At 42.3% G+C, this 24,704-nt stretch overlaps 1 protein-coding gene across 2 annotated transcripts in view; it reads left to right on the forward strand.

Annotated features, from left to right (window-relative positions):
- The window catches only part of LOC139538767 (mannosyl-oligosaccharide 1,2-alpha-mannosidase IB-like), a 172,193-nt gene that overhangs the window by 49,402 nt on the left and 98,087 nt on the right, over positions 1-24,704 (forward strand). For both annotated transcript variants that reach the window (XM_071341178.1, XM_071341179.1), the window contains exon 5: positions 20,918-21,014. In XM_071341178.1, the coding sequence (XP_071197279.1) occupies positions 20,918-21,014 (97 nt within the window). The remainder of the gene's footprint in view (positions 1-20,917; positions 21,015-24,704) is intronic.

Consider the following 24,704-nt stretch of genomic DNA (forward strand, 5'->3'; position numbering starts at 1 on the left):
TCTTGCCTGACCCGGACAATCTCGTCATTACAATGCAATAATCCATTTAGTATCCTTTCAACTCGAACAATACGTAATACTGGGAAATGGGAACGGGATTGTGATGTCTATGCCCTCTCTGTATGTGGCTGCCTTTTGAAACTCTCAATGACAGGTGAACTCTTTGGCTCTAATTTATGAACTATATTCTCTTAGGGAGCATCTGTAAACGGACAGCCTTTGATCCATGGTCCTCTCACCATTCGTTAGGGACCGTTCAGTCTTGGCAGGGAGAGTGAGAAGAAAGGAGTGTTTCTTTGTTTAGAGTGTTGGCCAGGCTCTCTGGGACCTATAGAGGTCAGAAGAGGGGTGTGGTGTGTTGGCCTGTGATACAAGGAGCCCTGGGGGGAGAGGACTGGGGAGCACAGGGACCACCACTTCAGTGCCAGGTTCATGGCTGACCATATACCCAGCATAGTGAGAGAGAAAGAGGGTGCGAGGAAAGGGGCATAGTGGTGCAGACAGTACCCAAGGTCGGAGAGACGGGGAGAGGGAGGTGGAATATCAGTTAATATATCCCAAAGAAAAGTCACAGCAGTGTAGAGAGAAAGTGCCAGAGGGAATGGGCCCAGGGAGGTTTAGAGCATGGTCATTAATTTGAAGGCAAAAGCTTCTCAACCATAAAAGGTGACTTTTTAAACATGATCTACTCTAATATTGTACTACTACCCAAACTTGTTCACCTGACTGCCCTGTTTACTGGCTGTGATTTGTATGACAGGATGTAGTTCCTGAACCGACCACTAGTTGTGCTTCCATGTTCACACATTGTGACTGGGTCTGAAACCATGATGAGTGTTCTCAGTGGTGAGATCAGTGTGAGACGACCATATGTTGCAATGGAACAGAAGCCGTATCATCCCCTGTTATCTGTTAGGACCCGATGCTAAGAGCTGTTAAAGTGGCCCATCTGAGCTACTTTACTGTCTCCTTTTAAAGGGAATTTATCACCCTGCCTGGGTGCCATGAATGTATTTACAGCAGTCACATTTTCACTGCCCTCCTGCATCTTCTGAAGGGCCGTCCGTTAGAGCAGATAGGATCCGCTGGTGGGGGAAGGATGGAGGGAGATTTTAAATCAATCAGGCTGACTCCAGAGGTTACCCAGGGCAGCACATTCATAACTCCAGACACAGCTCCCCAAAACTCCAGAGCACCGCAGTAGTACCGATCGCTTCTCAAGATAATTCCGAGCCCCACCCGATATCTGACATCAGGACAGATTTTTCTCCACAACCCGCATTGAATTGTTTTGAGAGCCGAACCGTGGCCCGCCAAATAACATCAATATATTTAATTGTTTTTATGACTTCAGAGTAGTAGGCTATTACTTCCCTATTCAACTTTTGGATAGCCTTCTTACCTAATGAAAGCCTAAAGCCGATGTAACAAAACCTTTACATTCTTTCTGTATTTATTTATTTAACCTCTATTTGACCAGGCAAGTCAATTTAAGAACAAATTCTTATTTACAGTGATGGTCTACCAAGAAGCGGAAGGCCTCCTGCGGGGATGATGGCTGGGATTAAAAATACAAATGTAGGACAAAACACACATCACGACAAGAGAGACATTACAACAAGACATAAAGAGAGACCTAAGACAACAACACATGGCAGCAACACAACATGACAACAACACAGTAGCAGGACAGCATGGTAGCAGCATAAACATGGTGCATGTTAGGCACACACAGCAGCACAAAGGGCAAGAAGGTAGAGACAACAATACATCACGTGAAGCAGCCACATGTCAGTAAGAGTGTCCATGATTGAGTCTTTGAATGTAGAGATGGAGATAAAACTGTCCAGTTTGAGTGTTTTTTGCAGCTCGCTCTAGTAGCTACCTGCAGGGAACTGAAAAGAGGAGCAACCCAGAGATCTGTGTGCTTTGATGACCTTTAACAGAATGTGACTGGAAGAACGGGTGTTGTATGTGGAGGATGAGGGTTGCAGGAGGTATCTGTTATGTTCCTCAGCAAGAAAACCAAAATTGTCACTCAAACAGAAAAGGGAACTAACAAAGAGTCACTGACAACAACCAAAACGAAACAGGTGGGGTTTTAGGAGGGGTTCTGAAAGACACTCATGGGGGTCTCCACTGAAAGGTGATTAGCAACAACAACTAGGACCTAAAAGACACCCACCATGAGCAACCACAAAATTTGCCCAAGAAGAAGTAAACAAAATAAAAACCCACATCAAACTTAAAGAAAGGAAGATAACCAAAAAGTTTAGCGAAACATTAACAGGGAAAATCAGACTAAGGAATGTTTTTCTAGAAATCAAATAGGGAGACTCAACATCTCCACATCTCTCAAGATAACTGGAGCACTAGGCCAGCCACTCTTAAATATCACCTGAGCCAGCACAGTTGAAACACCTTCTGACTAACGAGATGGACTAGGCAGCAGTCTTCTTACCGAACCACATAACCTTTGTTTTGAGGTGTTCAGGGCAGAGAAAGCTTGTTGGACACTAAGAAAGCTTTGTTTTAGAGCGTTTAACACAAAATCCGGGCAGGGCCCAGCTGAGTATAAGACTATCATCTGAATATAAATGGATGAGAGAGCTTCCTACTGCCTGAGCTATGTTGTTGATGTAAATTGAGAAGAGCGTGTGGCCTAGGATCAAGCCTTGGGCTACTCCCCTGATGACAGGCAGTGTCTGAGACCGCAGATGTTCTGATTTTATACACTGCACTCTTAGAGAGGTAGTTAGCAAACCAGGCCAAAGCCCCTCAGAGACACCAATACTCCTTAGCCGACCCACAACAATGGAATGGTCTACCTAGGGCTGTTACGGTGACCGTATTACCGCCACACCGGCGGTCATGAGTCATGACGGCAGTCAAATTCCACGTGACCTTTTAGTCACGGTCATTAGACATATCTAAGGTCTGATGCTGATGATAAGTCATTAGTATCCTACCAAACTGCCTGGTACTCAGAACTCTATTGTCCCTCTAATCCCTTGGACATCAATGCAAATGTTATCGAAAATCTAATCAAACACTTAATGAAAGCTCATGTTCCGCAACATTGCTATAGGCTATGCAATTGCGTGAGAAAACAGAGGGATGTCCTCTATTAAAAAGAGGAGGATCGTCTGGGTGTAGGGTTTGGCCAGCAGGGATGTCCTTGTCCCATCGTGCTCTAGCAACTCCTGTGGTGGGCCGGGCGCATGCACGCTGATATGTCGCCAGGTGTACAGTGTTTCCTCCGACACGTTGGTGTGGCTGGCTTCCGGGTTAAGCGCGGGCATTGTGTCAGGAAGCAGTGCGGCTTGGTTGGGTCGTGTTTCGGAGGACGCATGGCTCTCGACCTTCGCCTCTCCTGAGTCCGTACGGGAGTTGCAGTGATGTGAGAATACTGTAACTGAGCGTTTTGTTCTAAAGAACTTTCAATATTGTTTAGATAACTTAAATAAATAATTTCCAGATTAAAACGTAGGATGCAAAAATACTTTTAGTAGGCTATAGCCTAGGGCAGGGGTCAGCAACAGGTGGGCCTGTGGGTGATTATAAAAAGTTTTGCCACCAAAGATTTTGTTGATAGAATATTTTCATTACACCCACCAGCTTTTAGCCGGTCAACCGCAGGACACCTTGGGTATCCAACCCAAATGCAGGACTCTAGGATTGGTCTGTGGGGGGGTAGCTTCTGCTTTATGAATCACCCGTGGGTGATGATTGAGGGCAGGCTGTGCATCCTGACAGACCCGGGCTGGGGGTGGGTGCCTGGTGTCCAAGGGTTTGGCTACCATTGTGAAGGTCAGAGCAGAGCTCCTAGCTGGCTGTTTCTCAGGACAGGAGACAGGAAGGCAAAGGGAGCACTGGCCGGCCGCACTGCGGACCTCTGAGTTTATAGGCTGTCCACCTCCGTCCTGTCATCCTCCTCTGGCCTGAGTTTTGCAGGAACAGGAATAATCCAGTAAACAACAACCTCTAGTCTAACCTGTGGGTGGAGGTGCTACTCAGATTGTTAGGTGTCATTCAGCTGGATAAAGGAAGGTCCTGTTCAGTCACACTGAGTCATACCCCCCCTTACTCACTATCTCTACCTGCTCTTGTCTTTTTCTGTCTATCTTTATCTCGCTCTTTCTATCCCTCTTTTCCTGCTTAGATTCTCTTTATGTAGTGCTGTCTTTTTGCGTTCTTCTCTCTCTCTCGCTTTCTGTCTCCCTCATCTCTCCCTTCCCTCTTTCTGTGCCTCTGCTCCAGTCCTGGCCTTGCTTCTCCAGGAAGTTGTCCAAGAGATGTGATTTACTCTAAAAGGATGTCACCCTCATGGTTCTCTGCAAGGCGCGCTTTGAAAAAGCAATCAACCGGGGAAATAATGTCTTCATATAACGTGCCCAAGAGCTCAGCCTACAACAAGCAATGTCACGCTCCTCCTTTTCAAAAATCGGATGATATTTAGAACAAAAGCCACATTACAGCAGCAGAGTGCTCAGATTATGAAATTACAAGGTGATGTGTCCTTGGAGGCACAGGTGATGAAATACACTTTTCCTTCCACTTCAGTGTGTACGTATCAGAACTGGTTATGAATTCCCCAGAATTCTTAATAATAAAATCTGCCTTTCTCATCAACCCTAAGAGCTGAAGAGATGTACACATCTTAGTGATTGTGGACGAGCGGAGAGAGAGCGGGGCAGAGATTTTAATCTCGTCCAGACTGACTTTAGTAACACTGGGCAACTCTCTGGGCTGGAGTCCGTTCCAAGGCAAGGTCGGGCGTATAATGTGGCATGATTAATAAATCTACAGAGGTATCTACACCACTCAATATTCAAATGAGGAGAGAGTCTAATCGACAATTTGTAGTGATACAACACCAGACCCAATTTTCATATATTATCATGAGCACTGGCGTAGCGCATTTTCTCTGGACTAGGGTTTGGCTGTATCCAGATGTTCATATCGTCATAGCATCGTCCCTTTCTCATCCAGGGATTTACGGTATTATCGACTTAGTACACAAGGGGGCGCCAAAACAATTTAAAAAAAGCTAGTTGGGTGTCAACTACTAGAATGCTTACATAATTAGCACAAGTAATAGCGAATTTCCATGGAGGCTGCTAGCTAAATATGCAAACGGAAATAAACAAATTGCATTGACTTTTCAAGCACAGTAGAAAGCTAACGCAATATGATGTCCCGTCACCTTATTAATTCAGCCACTTACTTAGATAACTATCATGTTAAACTTGGGGGTTGCGTTAATGCAGAATTCTGCATTTTCATGCAGGAATAAAATATAAAACGCATAAGAAATAACTTGCTGAGATTTGTAAAAGCAGATCTAAACTGCTTCTTATTGTTATTTCTGCTTGGCATCAGACTAATTTTGTGCTTCAGTTGAACTCCGATGAGAATCAGAAATGGGCATTCTATCAGCAGACAGAGCTCTGACTGATGTGCAGCTACTTTTCTTGTTTTTCGCCTCGTTTTCTCTGGTAAAATGCAAGATTAATCTTAAGCAAAACATTAGGAACTGTAGCTGGCTACATTCTTTCTATAATAAACATTAGAAATATGATTGCCATGCATCGTTTTTTGCAAAAGACACCAGTTTTTTTTCTTTGTAAGCGCATTTACTTTTTGGCTGCCAGCCAAATAACGTTGCACATCTGTTGTCATCTGACAAATGAAGCTATTTTCTGCCGAATGTGTTGCACTAATGTATTTTTCTGGGAAGGAAGACGGTAGTTGCATGTCCCTGATCACTGTATTGAAGAAAAAAAACACTTGGCTTTCAATATAAAATGCGACCCCTGTCCATAAACTGCTAGACACCTGCTCCCGCTTTCTCCCGATGTGCTATTTACAAACAAACACGTGACTGGCTCAGCTGTTCAGGGGAACTACGGTAAACTTCATAATGTGACGGATGAAATGAAGAACACAATCTGCTTTATCTCCTAATGCAGTGGTCACAAACCGGGCGATCACGATTGACTGGGCCCTCTTCAAGGCATTCCTAGTCGATCAACAAACATTTATGTAAAACTTTTTTTTTTTTACACTGATAAAGCCTTGCATTCCTATTCTTTTTTTATTAATTTGCGCAGTTGTTGCGCTTGATTCAGCAGCCCTGGCGCCAGGAAGGCAAAGTGCCATAGACTGTAAAAAGAAAACTCGAACTCACAGCAAAGTTGATACTGTGAGAATAAAAAAAATGTGACTAGAGAGTTTCAATGAATACAGCAAAGAGCTGCTGTTTTTGAGTAAGTTAATGTTTAAGTTATTCAGCACTGTCAACACTTTTATAAGCCTTAAAATGTGCGTACTCCAGCACTGCAGCTGCAATGAATGAGTTTAACAAAATGTTCCGATAAGCTTGCGTTGTTATTGTTAGTGGCTTGTCTTTTTTAATATTGAGGAAATTTTCACTTTCTCTGGTCATAGGAGTAACAACATGAATTGGTGCATGAGGCAGAAATAATGCAGTGCGACTTCAGTTTTGCCATCAGCTGGACTGTGTCCCCTTTTCTCAGCCTCATCGCTGCCCCCCTCCCTCCCATCAGACTGACTATCAGATGCAGTCCTGTAAAAAAAAATATATATATATATATATATATAATATTATGTTCACTCAGCTGGGTCTCACGAGTAATACAACAAATTATCTATTACCAGTGTGATCAAATCTGAGAAGAACAACATTGGCAGGGCAATTCAAGCATAGCCAATATGCAGTGGTAATGTATTTGGCCTATAGCCTACTGCACAAACCTCATTGCTACCAAACAGTTTTTATTGGTTCATGTTACAAAATCTTAAGTCATGTTTATAAAAAAAGAAAAAACAGAATCCGAGCGGTAGATCCTGGCTTGCATTTTGACTTGGTTGGTGACCACTGTCCTAATGTATTGCACAAGTTGACTGCAGGTATTTACTACAAATATTAAAATGTATTGAAAAACTTAAAATAAGTGGTTTCAACGGCATTGATGGTATTTAAAACCATCCCGTGGCTATTTCCAAACACCCCAGTTTACGGTATACCGCCCACGCCTACTCTGGACGACCGCAAAGTTGGAGTTTGGGCCCCCCACCTCCCTAAAATGTTTTATCTAATGTGTAGGCCACTCACAAAGTATATACTACCGATCACTGGTTCTGAAATTGAGACGTCTACGTGGCTGTCTATCGATAAGCTATCAGACTATGTGGCGCCAGTGCTTGTAGTAGCCTATAGATTTGCTTTAATTGATGAAGGTTTCTTTTGGGGGGGGGGTAATTTTCTCATGTTAAGCCTAACGTTTATGTTTCACGAAGCTATAGGCTTACAGTGTCACAATGCTACTATTTAGAGTCCTGTCTGGTGCCGATGATGTATTTACTTGTTCAGTAATTCAAGTGGGAAATTCAGATGTTGCAGATTGTAAAATAAATGTTCGATGTACCAGCATACTAATCAGTAATCAATAGATGTTTTTATTAATGGAAAATAAATATGAAAATGTATTATTTAGATAAGTATTCAGACCCCTGAATCAATACCTGTTAGAATTACATCTGTGAGTCTTTCTGGGTAAGTCTCTAAGAGCTTTGCACAGCTAGATTATACAATATTTCCCAATTTTTTTATTTTAAAAATTCTTCAAGCTCTGCCAAAATCAAGTTGCTTTTTGATCATTGCTAGATGCTAGATTTTTAAGCAGGTTTTAAGTCAACTGTAACTAGTACACTCAGGAACATTCAATGTTGTCTTGATAAGCAACCCCAGTGTATATTTGGCCTTTTGTTTAGGTAATTGTCCTTCTGAAAGTTGAATGTCTCCCATTGTCTGTTGGAAAGGAGACTGAACCAGGTTTTCCTCTAGGATTTTGCCTGTGCTTAGTTCTGTTCCTTTTATTTTATTAAAAAAAAAATACAAAAACTTTGAAAAGCATACCCATAACATGATGCAGCCACCACCATGCTTGAAAATATGAAGAGTGGTACTCAGTGATATTTTGGGGGCAAATCCAACAAAACACAACGCTTTGTATTCAGGACAAACGTGTATTTCTTTTCCACATTTTTTACAGTATTACGTTAGTGCATTATTGAAAACAGGATGCATCTTTTTTAAATATTTTTATTCTGTACAGGCTTCCTTCTTTTCACTGTCATTTATGTTAGTATTGTGATCTAACTTCAATGTTGTTGATCCATCCTCAGTTTTCTCCTGTCACATCCATTAAACTCTGTAACTGTTTTAAAGTCACCATTGGCCTCATGGTGAAACACTGTATCTGAGTTGTTTCCTTCCTCTCTGGCAACTGCGTTAGGAAGAGTGCCTGTATCTTTGTTGTGACTGGGTGTATTGATACACCATACAAAGTGTAATTAATAACTGCACTATGATCAAAGGAATATTCAATGTCTGCTTACATTTTTATTTTTTATTTTTTTATCTACCTATAGGTGCCCTTTGCAAACCATTGGGAAAGCACTCTGGTCTTTGTGGTTGAATCTGTGCTTGAAATTCACTGCTTGACTGAGAGACCTTACAGATAATTGTATGTGTGGGGTACAGAGATAGGGTAGTCATTTAAAAATCATGTTAACCATTATTTTTGCACACAAAGTGAGTTCATGCAACTTGTGACTTTTTTAGCAAATTATTACTCCTAGGTTGAATACTTATTGACTCAAGACATTTCAGCTTTTAATTGTTTTATTAATATGTAAACATTTCTAAATACCTAATTTATAAATATCTAATTTCACTTTGACATTATGGGATATTGTGTGTAGATCAGTGACACAAAATATAAATGTAATACATTTTAAATTCAGGCTGTAACACAACAAACTGTGGAGAAAGTCGAGGGGTGTGAATACTTTCTGAAGGCGCTGTATATGCAGGATTTAGCTGGTAGCCTAATTATATTACACATTGGAACTCGAAATCCACGCTGTCGGGACTATCCGTCTCATCACTCGTAGGCTTACCAGTGTTAAGAAAAGGGGGATCGCTCTCATGAGCGCCGCTGAGTCTTTGGCAGTCATCAGCTTGGTTTTCTGGGAGAGGAACTGTCACTATCCTCGAGGGGAGGAAAAAGAAGCAAGGCCACTGACATTGCCAGGCCTGGGCAGTGAGATCTGTCGTGACTGGAAGGCTGCTAGTGCTAGCTGCTGCATAAGTAGGCTTACTAGCTTCCACCTGTGATGGCGTTTCATCAGTTGAGGACGAGCTGTTAGCTTTGCTGATTTTTGGCAATTTGGCACGAGTTTGGACTTACCTTTTTGTTTATCCATTTTGACAACACACTCACGCTCCATCCTAGTCTGACCTGATTCACCTAACTTTTTTTTTTACTTGACAGCCAATTAGGTGAGGAGGCTGAGGCAGGTTGTCGTCGGCGCCGCTGAGAAATAGGCTAATTAGGTGCATGACAACTAAATTGTCTGTCTGGCTCATGTAGATTGGACAATACAAACACTTTGCTTGCTACATGTGGAATTATTTTTAAATGTTTTGCTTTTCCGTCTTGCTCCGCTAGGAGGGTTCTACTAAGCTATATGGAATTGTTTTAAGAAGATTGACTTTTTAAGATCCTTTTGACTTATTTTGAATTTCAAGACCCCTTGAAGTAAACATTTTTATAATGATATTTGATAAAATCTTTTTAGCCCATTAGCCCATACAAACGCATTGAATAACATATTATCTACATGGAACAACAGATAGTCCCCCCCCAAAAAAATCTAAAATAAGTTTGTTTTGAAGTGTCTGTCCTATATCTGAGAGAGATAAGAAAGATCAGGAAATGTTTTTTACATTAAGCCACTAAGCCTTCTCTATATACTTCCATTCTTCTCTATATACTCCCATTCATTTTTTTCAACTGGTACCAGGGGACCTTCAGACTAGTCTTGTGAGGCCTGCATTCTAGAGCAAAATGGAAAACATCTCACGTTTCTCTCCTGTTAGAAGGTGAACCTTTGCCCCAGTCTGAGATCCTGAGCGCTCTGGAGCAGGTTTTCATCAAGGATCTCTCTGTACTTTGCTCCTTTCATCTTTACCTTGATCAACCAACCAAAAAACATCCCCACAGCATGATGCTGCCACCATCATGCTTCACCGTAGGGATGGTGCCAGGTTTCCTCCAGATGTGACGCTAGGCATTCAGGCCAAAGAGTTCAATCTTGGTTTCATCAGACCAGAGAATCGTGTTTCTAATTGTCTGAAAGGCTTTATGTCCATGAGTGGCCCAGCCAGAGCCCGGACTTGAACCCGATCAAACATCTCTGGAGAGACCTAAAAACTCCAAGCCGGCTGTCATGTGCCTTTTACTGAGGAGTAGCTTCCATCTGGACACTCTGCCATAAAGGCCTGATTGGTGGTGCTGCAGAGATGGTTGTTCTTCTGGAAGGTTCTCCCATCTCCACAGAGGAATTCTTGAGCTCTGTCAGAGTGACCATCGGGTTCTTTGTCACCTCCCTGACCAAGGCCCTTCTCCCATGATTGCTCAGTTTGGCCAGGCGGCCAGCTCTAGGAAGAGTCTTGGTGGTTTCAAACTTCTTCCATGTAAGAATGATGGAGGCCACTTGGGGACCTTGAATGCTGCAGAAACTTTTTTGGTACCCTTCCCCAGATCTGTGCCTCGACACAATCCTGTCTCGGAGATCTACGGACAATTTCTTGCAATGCAAATAGTCTGTGTAGCCATTTGATTAGCTGTTCAGGAGTCTTATGGCTTGGGGGTAGAAGCTGTTTAGAAGCCTCTTGAACCTAGACTTGGCGCTCCGATACCGCTTGCCGTGCGGTAGCAGAGAGAACAGTCTATGACTAGGGTGGCTGGAGTCTATGACAATTTTTAAGGCCTTCTTCTGACACCGCCTGGTATAGAGGCCGTACGCTTTACCACCTGTTGTGCCTTGCGGTCAAAGGCTGAGCATACCAGGCAGTGATGCAACCCGTCAGGATGGTGCAGCTGTAAAACCTTTTGAGGACCCATGCCAAATCTTTCCAGTCTCATGCGGGGGAATAGGTTTTGTCGTGCCTTCTTCACGACTGTCTTGGTGTGCTTGGACCATGCTTTGTTTGTTGGTGATGTGGACGCCAAGGAACTTGAAGCTCTCAACCTGCTCCACTATAGCCCCGTCGATGAGAATGGGGGCGTGCTCGGTCCTCCTTTTCCTGTAGTCTACAATCATCTCCTTTGTCACGTTGAGGGAGACGTTGTCCTTACACCACATGGTCAGGTCTCTGACCTCCTCCCTATAGGCTGTCTCATTGTTGTCATGATCAGGCCTACCAAATGCTTAATGCAGTGCATGCAACAATAGAGTTTAATAAATTACTATTTAGTCATCTAGCACACTCCAATTGATCAGTATGGTGGAAACTATTTCGTCGATAACTAAAATTAGCATACCTTGTTGGACAAATCCAGGTAGTGACTCATTTAACATTTAACATTTAAGTCATTTAGCAGACGCTCTTATCCAGAGCGACTTACAAATTGGTGCATTCACCTTATGATATCCAGTGGAACAACCACTTTACAATAGTGCATCTAACTCTTTTAAGGGGGGGGGGGGGTTAGAAGGATTACTTTATCCTATCCTAGGTATTCCTTAAAGAGGTGGGGTTTCAGGTGTCTCCGGAAGGTGGTGATTGACTCCGCTGACCTGGCGTCGTGAGGGAGTTTGTTCCACCATTGGGGTGCCAGAGCAGCGAACAGTTTTGACTGGGCTGAGCGGGAACTGTACTTCCTCAGAGGTAGGGAGGCGAGCAGGCCAGAGGTGGATGAACGCGGTGCCCTTGTTTGGGTGTAGGGCCTGATCAGAGCCTGAAGGTACGGAGGTGCCGTTCCCCTCACAGCTCCGTAGGCAAGCACCATGGTCTTGTAGCGGATGCGAGCTTCAACTGGAAGCCAGTGGAGAGAGCGGAGGAGCGGGGTGACGTGAGAGAACTTGGGAAGGTTGAACACCAGACGGGCTGCGGCGTTCTGGATGAGTTGTAGGGGTTTAATGGCACAGGCAGGGAGCCCAGTCAACAGCTAGTTGTAGTAATCCAGACGGGAGATGACTCCTGGTTTAAGTAAAATCTATTCCGTTGGTGCCTATTGAACATGACCCAAGACAATCATCATGATTCCACTTCTTAAGGCAACTCCTATAGTCTCTGCCATTAACACCATACATGCTATATTTCCTGAGTATTATCAATATCATCAAAAATGTAATTTGGTAACGGAAATTAGTCAAATAGATTAGGATCAGTTTCACTCTTTCCATTCACCAATCAATCCATCAGTTTTAAAAATCATTCAGTTTCCAAAACCCAATTAATTATCCAACCCAAATTTAGCATGACATTGCTCAGTGATTCACATTGGTCCTATCACTCAAAGGCAAAACCCCTCAATTTAACACACATCGACATTGGCAGGATGCGCATTGATATTAACATACAGTATAGTTATCCTATAATTCTACTATTAACTTTCTTATCACGATTATAATTACAGATCAGTATCTTAATGCATTCTTAATCTAAATTACTATACATTTGTGTAGTGTGTAGACCTCTACAATCAACCTGATACCCCAAAATAAACTATTTTAGATGAGTCTTAATCAATTTTGGGCACAGTTGACCAATCCCCCCTTCGGGCACTCAATCTTCTGTCGTCTTCTTCATTGTCAGCTTCAGAAAGCTTTACAGTTCAAAGTGGATGGCCCATGATAATGTCCCAATTTCAATGTCTTACCTGGGCTGCCACCATCTTTACTACCCATTATGTCTTGTCCCTTTGTCAACCAGTATACTAGCAACTAGAGGTAGACTGATTATGATTTTTCAACGCCGATACCGATTATTGGAGTACCAACAAAAGCCGATACCGATTAATTGGACGATTTTTATTTATTTGTAATAATGACAATTACAACAATACTGAATGAACACTTATTATAACTTTAATATAATACATCAATAAAATCAATTTAGCCTCAAATAAATAATGAAACGTGTTCAATTTGGTTTAAATAATGCAAAAACAAAGTGTTGGAGAAGAAAGTAAAAGTGCAATATGTGCCATGTAAGAAAGCTAACGTTTAAGTTCCTTGCTCAGAACATGAGAACATATGAAAGCTGGTGGTTCCTTTTTAACACGAGTCTTCAATAATCCCAGGTAAGAAGTTTTAGGTTGTCGCTATTATAGGAATTATAGTACTATTTCTATACGATTTGTATTTCATATACCTTTGACTATTGGATGTTCTTATAGGCACTTTAGTATTGCCAGTGTAACAGTATAGCTTCCGTCCCTCTCCTCGCCCCTACCTGGGCTCGAACCAGGAACACATCGACAACAGCCACCCTCGAAGCAGCGTTACCCATCGCTCCACAAAAGCCGCGGCCCTTGCAGAGCAAGGGGAACAACTACTCCATGTCTCAGAGCGAGTGACGTTTGAAACGCTATTAGCGCGCACCCCGCTAACTAGGTAGCCATTTCACATCGGTTACACCAGCCTGATATCGGTAGTCGATAGGCTTGAAGTCATAAGCAGCGCAATGCTTGAAGCATTGCGAAGAGCTGCTGGCAAAACACACGAAAGTGCTGTTTGAATGAATGCTTACGAGCCTGCTGGTGCCTACCATCGCTCAGTCAGACTGCTCTATCAAAGCATAGACTAAATTATAACATAATAATACACAGAAATACGAGCCTTAGATCATTAATATGGTCGAATCCGGAAACTTATCTCAAACAAAACGTATATTCTTTCAGTGAAATACGGAACAGTTCCGTATTTTATCTAACGGGTGGCATCCATAAGTCTAAATATTCCTGTTACATTGCACAACCTTCAATGATATGTCATAATTACGTAAAATTCTGGCAAATTATTTTGCAACGAGCCAGGCGGCCCAAACTGTTGCATATTCCCTGACTCTTTGTGCAATGAACGCAAGAGAAGTGACACAATTTCCCTAGTTTAATATTGCCTGCTAACATGAATTTCTTTTAACTAGGGAAATGGTGTCACTTCTCTTGCAACAGAGTCAGGGTATATGCAGCAGTTTGGGCTCGTTGCGAACTGTGTGAAGACTATTTCTTCCTAACAAAGACAGCCAACTTCGCCAAACGGGGGATGATTTAACAAAAGCGCATTTGGGGGAAAAAATCACAATTGTTGCACGAATGTACCTAACCATAAACATCAATGCGTTTCTCAAAATCAATACACAGAAGGATATTTTTTTTAATCCGCATATTTAGTTAAAAGAAATTCATTCAACTAAATAAGCAGGTTAAAAAATATATACTTGTGTATTGATTTTAAGAAAGGCATTGATGTTTATGGTTAGGTACACGTTGGAGCAACGACAGTCCTTTTTCGCGAATGCGCACCGCATCGATTATATGCAACGCAGGACACGCTAGATAAACAAGTAATATCATCAACCATGTGTAGTTAACTAGTGATTATGATTGATTGATTGTTTTTTATAAGATAAATGTAATGCTAGCTAGCAACTTATCTTGGCTTCTTACTGCATTCGCGTAACAGGCAGGCTCCTCGTGGAGTGTAATGTAAAGCAGGTGGTTAGCGCGTTGGACTAGTTAACTGTAAGGTTGCAAGATTGAATCTCCTAGCTGACAAGGTAAAAATCTGTCGTTCTGCCCCTGAACAAGGCAGTTAAACCACGGTTCCTAGGCCGTCATTGAAAATAAGAATGTGTTCTTAACTGACTTGCCTAGTTAAATAAAGGTGTAAAAAAAATAAAAAAAATAATAATAAATATTGGCCAAATCGGTGTCCAAAAATACCGATTTCCGATTGTTATGAAAACTTGAAATCGGCCCTAATTAATCGGCCATTCCGATTAATCGGTCGATCTCTACTAGCAACATAAGAGAAGTTTGGAACAGATCTGTCCCCATGCTCACTCCACGTGGACTCCTGTCACACTCCTGAGAGAAAAGCAGTTGACAACTTAGATCGGATGCTGTACACCGGTTGCTGGCTCGGACTCAGGTCTCTTGGTAGAAGTGGTGCGGACAGGGTCGTATTGAATGCCTTTGTCGCTTTTCTTCAGCCAGTTAGAGGGGGTTTTGAGGTACACACACTGTTCGGTCCAATTATCTCTTCCATGCCTTAAGACACTGACTGACATCACTTTTCTTGATAACCTCGAGAGGACAGATCAGAACAACAGTTCAGTTCATTTTTGATTCAGGAAATCCAGACAAGCATACATTATTACTTTTACCAATTATTCTTGGTACCGATGTCTAAACGTGTCAGAGAATAACAACACATTCTATTGAAACAATGTTTTGCAAATTGGGTTATACTACCCATCACACTGTCAACTTCATCGCAGAGCCACAGGATCAGGAAGTTAGACCTATAATCCATCGGGAGAAATCCCAACAATCCAGCAGACCTAATCTGGTGAGATTTGTATCAGAACAGAACAAACAACACAACAATACACTCCTTCACATATCACTCAATGCACTCCTTCACATATCACTCAATACACTCCTACATATCACTTAAGGTGTGTAAACTTCAATCGAAAACCTCAGAGGACTCCCCCATTTTGACACATGACTCCCAATGTGAGTAATGTGTAAATAAAAAAGTTGGGGAAAAAACACTTCTAATGGTTCAAAATAAAACATCATAATTTCAAATAACAAAATAGAATTAGAATCACTACCCTTAACTCCATAAAGAAACATAATTGGACACATACGGTCATAGGAAAATAGACTTAAGACAGCCTACCCTTAGTCAAAGGCAACACCCTCTCCTTCTCCACATTGGTCCGAGTCAAAAATATGGCTAAGAACTATAAACTTCATCTTAATTATCAATATTACAAATTACCTTTTCAATCAGAATTACAAATGACCTTAAATTCATTATCCAAATGACTTTCCAATGAGGGTGATCAAACCACACTGGAAAGTCAAGGCAGAGGTCAGAGGTCATATAAACCCTCCAAAGAAGTGTTTATTACTATATTAGAAAATTTTATGAAAAACAGTCAAACATTTTGTACTTGGTGTATATAAACTTCTGACCCACTGGAATTGTGATACAATGAATTATAAGTGAAATAATCTGTCTGTAAACAATTGTTGGAAAAATGACGTGTCATGCACACAGTAGATGTCCTAACCGACTTGCCAAATCTATAGTTTGTTACACCAGCTCTGTCAGGAGGAATGGGCCAAAATTCACCCAATTTGTTGTGGAAGGCTACCCGACACGTTTGACCCAAGTTAAACAATTTAAAGCCAATGCTACCAAATACTAATTGAGTGTATGTATTCTTCTGACCCACTGGGAATGTGATGAAATAAATAAAAGCTGAAATAAATCATTCGCTCTACTATTATTCTGACATTTCACATTCTTAAAATAAGGTGGTGATCCTAACTGACCTAAAACAGGGAATTGTTACTACGATTAAATGTCAGTAATTGTGTGAACCTGAATTTTATATGTATTTGGCTAAGGTGTATGTAAACTTCCGACTTCAACTGTATATAAACATTAAGTGAATGAGATACCATAGTATAGAATACAGTATATACATATGATATGTGTAAAGCAAGATATGTAAACATTAAGTGAATTAGATACCGTAGAATAGTATAGAATACAGTATATACATATGAGATGAGTAATGCCAGATATGTAAAGATTATTAAAGTGACTAGTGTTCCATTCCTTAAAGTGGCCAGTGATTCCTAGTCTATGCCACAGAATGCTTCAATAAAACACTCACAAAGAGTAACCCAGGGCATACCTGGCTAGCACGTTAAAAATAATTGGATTTCACCACTTCTGAGGGACACTTTTCAGAACAAGTTTTTTTTTTTCTCCAATAGGGCTTCACCAAGTACTGTGTTTCACACAGAACCCACAGTAACCTTGGCCCCTCGCCCCTATAGTTCGCACCAATCCCCGCTGTTATCAATTCAGTGTCAGGACTGCTCTAAGTCGCCTGCAACCGACCAAAGTCAAGGGATCTGAATACTTTCCTAATGCACTTTATATCCAGTATATGAGGCCCTTGTGTGAATTAAACCCACAATCTTAGTGTTCTTAGTCACCATGCTCAAACCAACACATCCAGAACCATGAGGTTGGCTGTGAGTTTCTTACACATTTTTCTGGCTCAGAGATAAATCACCAGAGGTTGGTCTGTGTGTTTCTCCATCTCTGTGGAGTGTGTGTTTCTCCATCTCTGTGGAGTGTGGGTTTTATTTAACAGACACTGAGAACCCCACCACAAGCTGTCGTTTCCTAATGCTTCCCTCCATAAGCCCAGAGTTAGACAGGCAGGATGGCTGCTAACCAACGAGCAGAAGGCCTTCAACAGTCACTGGGAATAAAAGCCAAGAGTAGAGAAGACCACAGTTGGGAACATAGCTAGCACTGTCTTATTGCAGTGTGTAGATTCACCCTCTTTTTGCTGAGGCACATTATTCCTCTGCCTTAGTGTGATTTGTGTATCCCTCATCAGTGCTCCCATGGTCTCAGTGAAGAAGCTGAGGATCAGCTAAGCTGGAGAAGAATGTGGACGTCTGAGAGCAGGAACCAGACCAAACCAGAGCCAACCAAAACCCTCTCTTTTCAAAGCCAGATATAAATACTTGCAATGCCACTTAACACATTACCATTCTGGCCTGCGTCCCAAATGGCACCCTTTTCCCTTTATAGTGCACTACTTTTGACTAGGGCCCATGGGGTGCACTACATAGGGAATAGGGTGCTGTTTGGGACACATCCCTGGCCTGGTCTCACGCTACAGGCAGCAGCAGCGGCATGGTAACGTATGTGTGTATGTCTGCAATGAACTTGACATTCAATATGTGCTCAAGAGGGTAACCTAACCTGAAGGAGCAGCATCTGTTGAAACGCACCATACAGTCATGCATGAAGGGAGAGTTCATTGGCTATGGCATTTTAGAATCAGACTCCCTACTACAGAAGTGATCTTGAATGCTTGTCAATATGTTACGCCAGTCAGTCAATTCATTAATGGCTGTTGGATTTTAGACTTAGAAATGATATTGAGTGCTGGTCATAATGTTACAACAACAAGCTGTCATTTTTCTGTCATGTTAGTGGTACACTAAGTGAAATGTCCAGTCAGTGTGTATAATGTTAATATACAGTTCCAGTCAAAAGTTTGGTCACACCTGATCATTCCAGGGTTTTTCTTTATTTTTACTATTTTCTACATTGTGAAGTAATAGTGAAGACATCAACTATGCAATAACACAAAAAAAGTGTTAGACAAATCAAAATATATTTTAGATTTTTCAAAGTAGCCACCCTTTGCCTTGATGACAGCTTTGTACACTCTCGGCATTCTCTCAACCAGCTTCACTTGGAATGCTTTTCCAACAGTCTTGAAGGAGGTCCCACATATGCTGAGCACTTGTTGGCTGCTTTTCCTTCACTCTGCGGTCTGACTCATCCCTAACCATCTCAATTTGGTTGAGGTCGGGGGATTGTGGAGGCCAGGTCATCTGATGCAGCACTCCATCAATCTCCTTCTTGGTCAAATAGCCCTTACACAGCCTGGAGGTGTGTTGGGTCAATGTCCTGTTGAAAACAAATGATAGTCCCACTAAGAGCAAAACCAGATGGGATGGCGTATCGCTGAAGAATGCTGTGGTAGCCATGCTGGTTAATTGTGCCTTGAATTCAAAATAAATCATAGACAGTGTCACCAGCAAAGCACCATCACACCACCTCCATGCTAAACGCTGGGAACCACACATGCGGAGATCATCCGTTCACCTACTCTGCGTCTCACAAAGACACGGCAGTCGAACCCAAGAATCTCACATTTGAACTCATCAGACCAAAGCACAGATTTCCACCGGTCTAATGCCAATTTCTCGTGTTTCTTGGCCCAAGCAAGTCTCTTCTTATTGATGTACTTTTAGTAGTGGTTTCTTTGCAGCAATTCAACGATGAAGATCTGATTTCATGCAGTCTCCTCTTAACAGTTGATGTTGAGATGGCTGTAACTTGAACTCTGTGAAGCATTTATTATGGCATTTATTATAGAGCCAGTTTCATCTTAGCGCTGGCTGGTTTTTGTGACTGCACTTTTAAACTTTAAAAGTTCTTGAAATTTTCCAGATTGACTGACCTTCATGTCTTAAAGTAAGGATGGACCACCCCTACCTTGTCACAACACAACTGATTGGCTCAAACACATTAAGAGGGAAAGAAATTCCACAAATTAACTTTAAACAAGGCACACATGTTAATTGAAATGCATTCCCGGTGACTACCTCATGAAGCTGGTTGAGAGAAAGCCAAGAGTGTGCTAAGCTGTCATCAAGGCAAAGGGTTGCTACTTTGAAGAATCTCAAATATAAATATATTTTGATTTCTTAATCACTTTTTTGGTTACTACATGACTCCATATGTGTTATTTAATAGTTTTGATGTCTTCACTATTATTCTACAATGTAGAAAACTTTTGACTCGTACTGTACATTTAAATATTCCGTTTCTGTAAATCCTATATTCTTTAACAGATGGGCCAATCAGCATTTGATAAACCGGCCAATTAGAGGTCTACCTCGCCATCAGGAGCCAATGGTTAAGTGGTGTTTTCCCAGTGTGTTAATGTGATTTATAATCTCCTGTGTGGAGACCGAGTGCGTCATTGAATGCCAGCAAGCCAAGAACACAATGAAACTCCTGGCCATGTGTTTTATTGGCTTTGCTCCCTTCCTCCCTTGCCTTGGTGCTGCTGGGAGAGGAGAGGAGGGGACTCTGGCTCGAACAGGAGGAAACCTGGTCTCACATTTTTGGATGGCTGCCATGGCAGACAGAGACAGGCCAACAGGGTGAGAAAATGTCCTCCTGGGATAGCTAATCCCACCAGACTAGGGTGATGATTTAGGAGGAAAAAGGGAAATGTTGCGCGTGCAGTAGAGATTTGGGAAAGCGTGACTCTGTCAGTCAGCAGCGTCGTCCTCACAGTTTCCCTTGAATTTCCCTTGCGTCTCCTCTTCTCTCCTTTGGTCAGCATCACTGTCTTCGTGTCAAGGCTTGCCTCACCATCCTGTCTGTTTCTCCCTCTTTATTCTCAGTTCATCTCTTACGGCTCCTCTGTAAAGGTCATGTTAATAAGAATACAGCTGTGTTTTTATCCATAAGACAAATGTGTGGTCAGTGCCTCCAGACAGTCAAGGAAAACACAATGAAAAAGATTAGAGAGAGGAGCCCTACGGCGCCAATTTACCAATGTTGTCTGACGAGAAGTAGTTACACGGCAAACACACACAAAGACTGTGTCCTGTCCACCCAGCCATGGTGTGAGATGTGTGGTGAGGGACCTGCTGGCCATTGACCTAGAAACTGAGTGACAGAGGAACTGACAGGGTTGTGGTCACACCAGGGGCTGGGGCTTGGGGTGTGTAAAGAGCTTGGGGGGGTTTAAGGGGCTGGAGTGGAGGTGGGGCCAGTGGCTGAGGGGGCACGGGGATGTCAATCTCAGTTGCATCATTTTCCAGAAAGGCCTAGGTGCCATTCTCTCTCCAGTGTCGAGGCTGAAATGATGGTGAAAAAAGGATTGTGTGTTAATGCTGATTGTTTGTTTCTGTTTGTGCTGTCAAGATGTTACGTGCAGGACTGTATGTATGAGTCAATTATAAAATAAAAGGTATGTGACAAGCCTCTTGTAAGGTTCTCCCTTTAGAGTCTATAGTTCAAGATAGGTTCATGGTGTTGTAGCAGACAAAACAAAATGCCTTGATTGTCTTTCTCTAAATGCTCTGCGTTTCTATTCCAGGTGGAACAAGAGTCAAGACTCACGTTATGTTGCTGTATTGCAGATGTGTCTAAAGCCTGTGTGTGTGTGTTGTAGATGATGAAGCATGCGTGGGACAGCTACAGACAGTACGGATGGGGACACAATGAGTTGAAACCTCTCGCCAAGAAAGGACATTCCACCAATATCTTTGGTAAGTGCCATGGCATTATTCTTAACCACACACACGTAAATGCACCTTCCCTCTCCGTATGTGCACACCCTCCCTCAGAAATACTGTACATGTTCATGCTTGTCCGGATCATCCATTAACAGTGAATCCCATCCAACCAACCCAGTCTGTCTCTGTTTCTGGGTTGTTGCTGTTGTTACTGTTCAGCTCTGCAGCTGCTTTCTGAGATAAAGCAGATCAGACAACTTGGACTGCGGCTCATTTGTAGCGTGTGTACTGTGTATGTATGCGTTTTCTGTATGGACAATGAGAATGTCCAGTGAAGCAAATTGTCCATAAACTCTTGTGGTGTTTGATGAGCTGCAGTTAAATGGTGAATGAGCTGCAGTACTGTGGTGTGGTCAGTCTGTCTCTCCTGGTTCTCTGGGATGGCTGCTGGATATATGTCCACACTGGGTAGTGATCTCATGTTCGTTGGCCAGAAAACAAAGTGGAGGAGAGGAGGCAGAACCCCACACTGATGAGTACCATCAGCTCACATTTCTCACTAAACCACATTATTGATGAGTTATTCTCTCACTCTCTCTCTCCCTGCTTTTGTATCTTGCTCCTCTCTCGCTCTTTGTCTGATTTTGAGAGGCTCTACAGACAGGACTTCTAGGCTATATTGATCCTTCTATCAGTGTGTGTGTGTGTCAGTTGTTTGTTTGGTGTGTCTATCAGAGAGAACATGTTGGAAGAGGCTTTCAGACTCTGTGATATCTGTGCTTCCCTCCCTAGAGCCCCCCTCACAGCGTCTCATATATTCTCACAATGCGTCATCTCTACTGTCTGTCTCTACAGTGCCTTCACATGTCAAAGAAAGGGGAATGATCTCTGTGTGTTTGTGCTAACCCAAGCCTATCTAAGGTTCGCCCGCTATGATAGTGGTACAGGCCTGGATTTCTAACAAGAGGATTGGGTGTCCATTGTCCTCGTGGCACCAGTCTCTGTCAGATAACCCTGTTAGTGTTGTGTAGAAACCTAAGAGCTGATGTTCACAGTAGATAGTAAAAGTTTTGAACACGGAATGGTTCACGCAGGGATAATAACAAACGCCTGTCCTTGTAATGGAGCACAATTCAGTTGAGGCTGGGGTGAGAGAGTGTGGAGCTGAGACTGAGCTAACAATACAGCAGTGTGTTCAGATGGAGGTAACGGAGTGAAGTGGTAACAGAGTTAAAGTCATGTTGTGTTAGCCCCCTAGAGACGATGTCCACGCCCCTGCGGAAATCTAATTGGCATAATAAAACAATCCCCATCAAAATCAGTCAGTTTAAGCTAGAGAAATCAGCCAGTTTAAGCTAGAGAAATCAGCCAGTTTAAGCTAGAGAAATCAGCCAGTTTAAGCTAGAGAAATCAGCCAGTTTAACCTAGAGAAATCAGCCAGTTTAACCTAGAGAAATCAGCCAGTTTAAGCTAGAGAAATCAGCCAGTTTAACCTAGAGAAAAAATCAGTCAGTTTAAGCTAGAGAAATCGTTTTTTTTTGCATTGGATGCGTCTCAATGCACCGCATCGGCGATGTCGCACTTCCGCATCTGTGGAGGAAGGTGACATAGCTAGAGTCGTGTTTGTCAGACCATGAGACATCCTGAAAATCGGTCTTCTCACAAAGTCTGTAGCGTCCGAACGGTTTGACCTTTAAACTATAATGACACTCCTATGGAAAGATGACTCTCACAAATTCTCTGTTTTGCTCTTCGACACACACAAGCGTCTTGGGTCTCATCTGAAGTCGGTACAGACGATCTGCCAACTTCTGTCTGTAGCATCCGATCAGTTGTGGCTACACACTAATAATGTGAGACTTTGACAAACACGTACATGTCTGTTGTTTTGCACACAGATCTCACAAGACTCGTCTGAAGGTCCCCCGGTACCAGTTGAAAAAATGAATTGAAGTACAGTGCATTCAGGAAAGTTTTCAGACCCCTTGACATTTTCCACATTTTGTTACGTTACAGCTGTATTCTAAAACTGATTTTTTTGTATTTTTTAAATCCAATCTACACACAATACCCCATAATGACAAAGCAAAAACAGTTTAAATTTGGGGGGATTTTGTCAAAATAAAAAACTGAAATAATACATTTACATAAGTATTCATACCCTTTACTCAGTACTTTGTTGAAGCACCTTTGGCAACAATTACAGCCTAGAGTCTTCTTGGGTATGATGCTACAAATTTGGCCTACCTGTATTTGGGGAGTTTCTCCCATTCTTCTCTAGAGACCCTCTCAAGCTCTGTCAGGTTGGATGGGGAGCGTCGCTGCACAGCTATTTTCAGGTCTCCAGAGATGTTCGATCGGATTCAAGTCCGGGCTGTGGCTGGGACACTCAGAGACTTGTCCCGAAGCCACTCCTGCATTGTCTTGGCTGTGTGCTTAGGGTTGTTGTCATGTTGGAAGGTGAACCTTCACCCCAAAATGAGGTCCTGAGCACTCTGGAGCAGGTTTTCATCAAGGATCTCTCTGTGCTTTGCTCAGTTTATCTTTTCCTCTGTTCCGTTTATCTTTTCCTCGATCCTGACTAGTCTCCCAGTCCCTGCTGCTGAAAAACATCCCCACTGCATGATGTTGCCGCCACCATGCTTCACCGTAGTGATGGTGCCAGATTTCCTCCAGATGTAACGCTTGGCATTCAGGCCAAAGTGTTCAATCTGGCTTTCATCAGACTAGATAATCTTGTTTCTCAAGGTTTGATAATCTTTAGGTGCCTTTTAGCAAACTCCAAGCGTGCTGTCATGTGCCTTTTACTGAGGAGTGGCTTCCAATTGGCCACTCTACCATAAAGGCATGATTGGTGGAGTGCAGCAGAGATGGTTTGGGCTTCTGAAAGGTTGTCCTTCTGAAACTCTAGAGCTCTGTCAAAGTGACCATCGGGTTCTTGGTCACCTCCCTGACCAAGGTCCTTCTCCCCTGATTGCTCAGTTTGGCGGGGTGGACAGCTCTAGGCAGAGTCTTGGTGGTTCCAAACTTCTTCCATGTAAAAATTATGGAGGCCACTGTGTTCTTAGGGACCTTCAATGCTGCAGAAATGTTTTGGTACCCTTCCCCAGATCTGTGCCTCTACACAATCCTGTCTCGGAGCTCTACGGACAATTCCTTCGACCTCATGGCTTGGTTTTTGCTCTGACATGCACTGTCAACTATGGGACCTTATATAGACAGGTGTGCCTTTCCAAATCATGTCCAATCAATTGAATTTACCCCAGGTGGACTCCAAGTTGTAGAAAGATCTCAAGGATGATCAATGGAAACAGGATGCAACGTGTCTGAATACTGTAAATAAGGTATTTCAGATTTTTTTCAAATCTGTTTTCCTCTTGTCATTGTGGGGTATTGTGTGTAAATGTAGTTAATTAAAAAAGAAAAAAAAAAATTTTTAGAATAAGACTGTAAAATAACAAAATCTGGAGGGGTCTGAATACTTTCAGAATGCACATGTAAAAAAAAATTGTCATGTTTCCTGATCTTTCTTATATATAGGACAGACACTTCAGAACAAACTTATTTAAAAAAAAAAAAAAAAAAAAAAAAAAAAAAAAAATTGTAGGTGGACTATCTGTTGTTCCATGTAGTGAATTTGTTATTCAATGTGTTTGTATGGGCTAATACCATTTTTCATCAAGTAATTGTGTTTATATATTTTTGATACTTCAAGGCGTCTTA

This window comes from Salvelinus alpinus, chromosome 14, assembly GCF_045679555.1.
Source record: "Salvelinus alpinus chromosome 14, SLU_Salpinus.1, whole genome shotgun sequence".
In the NCBI taxonomy this organism is placed as follows: Eukaryota; Metazoa; Chordata; class Actinopteri; order Salmoniformes; family Salmonidae; genus Salvelinus; species Salvelinus alpinus.